The 6,000-nt window shown below is 37.1% G+C and overlaps 1 protein-coding gene across 10 annotated transcripts in view; it reads right to left on the bottom strand.

Annotated features, from left to right (window-relative positions):
* Window positions 1-735: 735 nt before the first annotated feature.
* The window catches only part of NRXN1 (neurexin 1), a 541,621-nt gene continuing 536,356 nt past the window's right edge, over window positions 736-6,000 (bottom strand). For all 10 annotated transcript variants that reach the window (XM_065679616.1, XM_065679620.1, XM_065679618.1 and 7 more), the window contains one exon: window positions 736-4,128. In XM_065679616.1, the coding sequence (XP_065535688.1) occupies window positions 3,821-4,128 (308 nt within the window). In that variant the 3' untranslated portion in view covers window positions 736-3,820. The remainder of the gene's footprint in view (window positions 4,129-6,000) is intronic.

Here is a 6,000-nt window from a genome sequence, read left to right as displayed (position 1 = left end):
GAGTTTAGATCCAAAAGCCTAACTCCATCCCCATTCAGCAATACATGAAGGCAACTTTAGATACTTGTTTAAATCAATAGGATTAGATGTTTGCTTGAAGTTACCCATGAATTTAAATGCCACGCTAAATAGGAAAGTACTTATGTAATGGATTAGCTCTGATTGAAATTCTGTAATTATTATCTAGGAATGTTTTTAAGGACCTGAAATATGTTCATTTTTTTCCATACACTTTTAAAGATCTAGAGAAGAAAAAATATTTTAAATTTTAACTTCTTATCCCATTACCTTACCTTCTGCCACCCTCTTCCCAGCAGACAATAAAGGAGAAATAAAAAAATAGTGGTGGAAAAGGGAATTCTGTTTCCATTCATAGGGGGAGGGGAGGATCAAGTTTTAATTTCTTGATTAAAAAACCCAGAAAATTTCAAATGAAGCAATTCTATGTGACATCAAACAATCATAGAATCATAGAATAGTTAGGGTTGGAAAGGACCTTAAGATCATCTAGTTCCAACCCCCAGTGCATTAATGTAATTCATACTTTTCTAACTGGGCCAGTTGAACACAAGACTTGTAGACAGTTTTCACTTAAGGCATTAAGAGCTCTGAGGTCACTTTTTCCTGACATGGATGTCTCTAACTTCATACCAATTTACCATGGGTTTTTTTCCCCACTGCTTTAAGAAGAACAGATACTCCAGATTAAACAGCAAGAGAAGAAACAAGCCAGCATTTGTATTAAGAAACATTTTTATTAACAAAACAGTAAATTCCACTTGCTTAGCATTTCCAATAATGAATAAATTGGCCTTGCAACAAATAAAAAAATCGTAAATATCTATCACAGAAAGCACTATAAGGTTAGGGGCATTGGGCCTCTCATTGATGTCTTAGGGTTGAAAGTTTCACACGTTATTTAGTGTTTTGTTAAAAAAGGCAACACAATACAGTCATAGAAATGAAGCCATCTCAGTCAGACAAATTAGGTTATTATAGAGAAAGGATCCAATTTTATGTTAGGTAGTCGGTCTATGTCTGCTTGTTTGTTTGTTGTTGCTGCTGTTTTTAAACAAAAAGGAATTTTAAATCCATTTGCTGGCACTTCTGATACATCCATATTGGTTTTTTGTTAATTTATGAAATAAAATAGGAAAAAGGAGAACCTTCAGAAACAGTGTTAAAATTGTGTTTGCTTATTACAGTAGTAGCAGATCTTTTTTTCCTTGATGTATGGATTTAGTTAAAGATTAATCTACCAAACTGCCTGTAAGTTGACCTGACCACGCTATTTCATTAGTGTAATCAATACCAAGCAGAAAATACCATCTGATCTCGCCCAAACCATATTCCGTCATGTCCAGTCTCCTGTCATAAGATTATTCTTGTTCTTCTACATATCTTCAAGCACTTAAATCTGAACACCACCTGGCTTTCGACTTCTTCTTTCCCCCCTCCAGCTGAAGTCTCTTGCTTCCAGCAATGACCTCCAGTATCCCTGACCCTGCCATTCCCTGAGTACAGCTGTCTTGTAAAGGTGGGAGATATTATGAATGCCACAGGTGAACAACAACCTAAGAAATGAACATCAGATGGATTTGGTGAGCCTGTTTTCATGTAAATGCTAATGAGAAGAAAAAACTGTTTTACAAATGCAACATGACACACCTCGATGTGGTCGGCAACCTTCAAGAGAGGTGCTTTCATGTCAGCTACATGTATTTTTAAAGTGCTCTGACTCCCAGATAGATAGCTGTACCAGTTTCCTGACTTTTCATCAGCTACAGTGGGTAACACACAAGAAAATGTTCTGTGTCTGCTTTTTAAAGCTACTTTTAAATTCCTCCTTCCTGTCTGTAAAGTGTGAACATCTATGTCCCTCCCAAGAGGCCTTCAATGATCCGGTTGATTTCTGTTGAATTACCCTCTTTCTCTCTAATGTATTCCCTTTGAACTTCCATGTAAATAAAATGTTACGCTATGATTTATTGCTGTGAACCTAATGAAATAATAGTAGAAAAGAAAAAAATCCCTTAACATGTAAATTACAGCATTATATTTAATATGTTTAACTAAAATTCATTAATGTTTTATATATGTGAGAAAAGCTATGTGTTACTTTAAAACATAATGAACTTATATTTGTCTGGTTATGACGTCTTGCAATACTACACGATCAACTTAGCTAAAAATACTTCTTCATGTGTCAAAATGCCCATCATTGAAAAATACTATCGTGCACCTCGAGATTATTTCCTTTTTGGAGAAGGGGGTAAATTCTGCAGTAGAATCAGCCTGGATAATTAAAATGGGTCGGTTTAGATCTTTTAGCACCCAATGCTGTAATAGCTGTCGTTCATATAACTGAATGCCAGATAAACACTATATGATACTTCCTAAGATTCTCAAGAAACTCATCATTCTCATAATTTCTTAAGAACAAGGTTTCTGTAAGGCAAACCATGCTCTCCAATAGTGAAGCTTTGACTGGAAGCCAAAGGCCAGTTTAAATCACTAAATACTTAGCTAATTAATGAATGTGTATTTCTAGGAAAATTGGCCATTCTGATCAACTTCATTGATGCATATCAGGAACAAGAGAGGGGGATAGGAGGGAGAAGACAAATTACAGTAGAGATATATTTTTGCTTTCTAGTCCACTTCTTTCATACAAACTACCAAAACTTAATTGCAACAGAATAGAGGCTGTACAGGTAAGAAAAAAATTAGCTGACTCTTATATACATTCATACACACCCCCCTTTAGTATAACCACTACACTGTAAATCAAAAAAGAAAGGAAAAAAAAAACAAAAAAGAAGAAAGGGGAAGAAGTCTGGGACAATTTATAATGGCTGCAAAATAACTGAAGTATGTCTGTTGCTCCAGATGTCATAAAACTCTCTATACCTAGCAACACTTATAACATTGAGTTTACCAAAAATGGCTGAAGAGCAGATATAGTTTGCATTTTCTATACAACAGGCTATAAAACATCACTTATCACAGTCCAGAAAGCACATATAGATGTGTTTTTATATAAACATATGTAATAACATATTAAGCGTGCATGAAAATTTCCCAATGATTGCATCTATGCCCTCTTGGTTTTTTCCCTTTTTTTTAATGATTTTTTTTTTTTTGTGGAAATGTGCCTTATATTCCAGATTTTTCTTTTTGTTTTTGAAAATAAGGCCTCCGTACTATTTTCCTCACAACCAGAAAGGGGCTTTTTGAAAGTATTTCTACGTAAGTCTTCAGAAAAGCCAGCACTTTGTCTCAAATGCAAGTTTCCAATCACTGCTTCACTGCACCAGACGGCAAACTCTTTATGTTTGCTTGTTGAGTCACCATATATAATGACAGTCTTCTCTGACAATAAGACTAACTTACTTCTCAAGAAAGCGCTAGCACTTTGGCTAAATCCAGAATCATAGGTAGCTTCTTTTTTCTTTTTTTTTCCTGTTTTGTGTTTTTTAATTTGATTTGTTTCATATTGTGCCTTGATGTTGTAGTAATACTCCTTGCTTTATGAATGCGTGGTGTCATCATTGTCTTTCAGAAATGTTCCAGCAACATAAAGACAGGCAGAGTAAATGAAAACACTGTGGATGTTAGGGAATTTATCAGCTCCTGTTTCTGAAAAACAAGAGCATGAAATGCTTGTTTTTAAAAACAGTCTTTCCTTTCTGATTGCATTCCCTGTCTTTTTTTGTTTGTTTTTGAATGTGCTTCATAAAAAGTAAAGTAAATAAGTTTGTATTATGTCTCAGATAAAATGAAGACTATTTCTATACAAGCGTTCTTTTAGATGTTGAGATCAGACATAGTACTCCTTATCCTTATTTTTCTTGTTTTTGTTGGAACTTTTAGCGCTGTTGGGCTGTTTTTCCTTGATCACAGCCCCATTGGATTGTGCTGAGTTACTGATGTAGTTTCGACTCTCATCTACGTGATACGATCCTTCGTCTCGATTCCTGTACTTGTACATAGCATACAGGAGGATGAGGATACACAGCGCTGCCGCTGCCACGATCCCAACTACCATGCCTGTTGTGCTGCTGGATTCACGGATCACCTCGGAAGAGCCAGGGTACTCTCTTCCTCCTCCTGCCCTGGTAGGATTTGCTGTAGGTAGATAATGAAATAAGGGAGAGGTTATTATTGAGTTTGCACATTGAAGAATTAGTCATAACTACCTGTTACGAACATGCATCTTTCTAACTGCACTCGCTGGGTCGGGACTGCCCATCAATGTACCCTACTCTACCAGTCTGAAAACATTTTGGTTTGCAGCCCATTCCATTTCCACATCTGCCAGCACAAGTCAACAGACTTTAAGCAAGGAGAATGACAACCAGGAAAATCTCTCTCTAGCTTTCAAAAGTATAATTTCTTCAAATGTAATATGAAGCACAGAATGCCTAAATAATCTGAAACAACAGGCGTGCCACAATTTAAATACCAGAATATGAACATCTGGGAGGAAAGGATCTCACTTCCCTACTCCCTCCCTTCTTCCTTCTCTCCTTATGTAAAGAACAAAACGTGACACTATAGTGCTTATTGAGAAGACAGTGATGATAACAGATTACCCAACAGAAGGGGGGGGGGGGGGGGCGGTGTGTGTGTGAATAAAAAATCCGAATTCCACCTAACAGTAAATGATAGCAGCCAACAAACTGGCTACAAGTAAAGTATTCTCAGCTCTCCTTTACACTTCCCTCCGCAAACTTCTCAATTTCTCCTTTCCTTCTCGCATTTCTTCCTTTTTCTCCAAATTAATTATATTTATTTTTATTACATTAAGAGAGCTATCCAACCGTACCTTCTCTTTCCTAATTCACAGACTGCTTCATGAATGTGGCTATGCTTCAGAGCATTCATGACTCAACTTCTCCCATTCCATGTTTGCATCATTGATGTCAATACAAAGCATTCCTTCAATCAATGCTTTATGCTCAGAAAAAAAATCTCTAAAATTGCACAGAGCCAAGGGCCCAGTCTTCTAAGAACCCACCTCTCAGACCAGACTCTGGTCTTTTCAGTTGTGAAATGAACTGAACTGACCTACACATCAGACTGGAAAGTCTTCTTGACAGGAACTATTGTGTTATCTGGCACATTTTGTCCCCTTGCACAGCCAAGACTAATTGCAGGAGGGATTTCTAGGTTAAATGCTCACAGCACACACACTGCCTATACATTTTGCATGATCTCCTTTCCTCACTGCATTTTGGAGAAGAAGATCTTTGAGGCAGATGTCTGTACAGAATCACTTTTGGTGGCAATAGCTGAGAAGGATCTTCTTGTGTAAATTAGCAAGTGTGATGGACAAAAATTAAGTGACCTGGGTTGATGCAATATTCCATTGAAATTAGCATTTCCCAACTTCTAAGAAGCTGTGTCCCTCAGCACTGCCATCCTTGGCTGAGCTCAGGAGCAAGAAAAGAGCAGTGAGTAAACCAGGCTTTCCCACTGAGCAGTGCAGAAGACTCATTAATCATCAAGGCTGGCTTATAGAAACCACATTTTAAATCATTATGCACAGCTAAAAATGCAGTCAGTGAACTATAAGTGCTAATTAAGAGTATTAGTAAACAGTTTTACAATATATTCACGATGTTAGCTTTGTCAGGCCTTGCCTACAGCTAGCATTTGATTAAAGTGTATTAGAGAAGCGTCTTGCTGAAGGTGCACCAAAGCACTCTATGTTCCAGTCACTTTTTTGTACTGTAAAGACATAATAGGAAGATGATGATTTTAAGGATGCTATATTAAAGGTAATGTCACTCAAACTATCAGTGTTGGTTAAAAAGTTGCAACAGGTTTGGACTACCAGGAGCAGCCACCAGCTACAGACATCTACAACTGGCCTATGAATAATGAAACACAGCAAAAAGGCCACAAACCCCCAAAAGCACTAAGTTTGCTCCCCACCTTGGTGCTATTCATCATTTATTTATTGGTTATTTGTGTTCTTACTGTTGAAACACCACT

Source organism: Lathamus discolor, chromosome 5 (assembly GCF_037157495.1).
Source record: "Lathamus discolor isolate bLatDis1 chromosome 5, bLatDis1.hap1, whole genome shotgun sequence".
Lineage (NCBI taxonomy): Eukaryota > Metazoa > Chordata > Aves > Psittaciformes > Psittacidae > Lathamus > Lathamus discolor.
The sequence above is the reverse complement of the archived record's forward strand: the minus strand, read 5'-3'. Positions and strand labels throughout refer to the sequence as shown.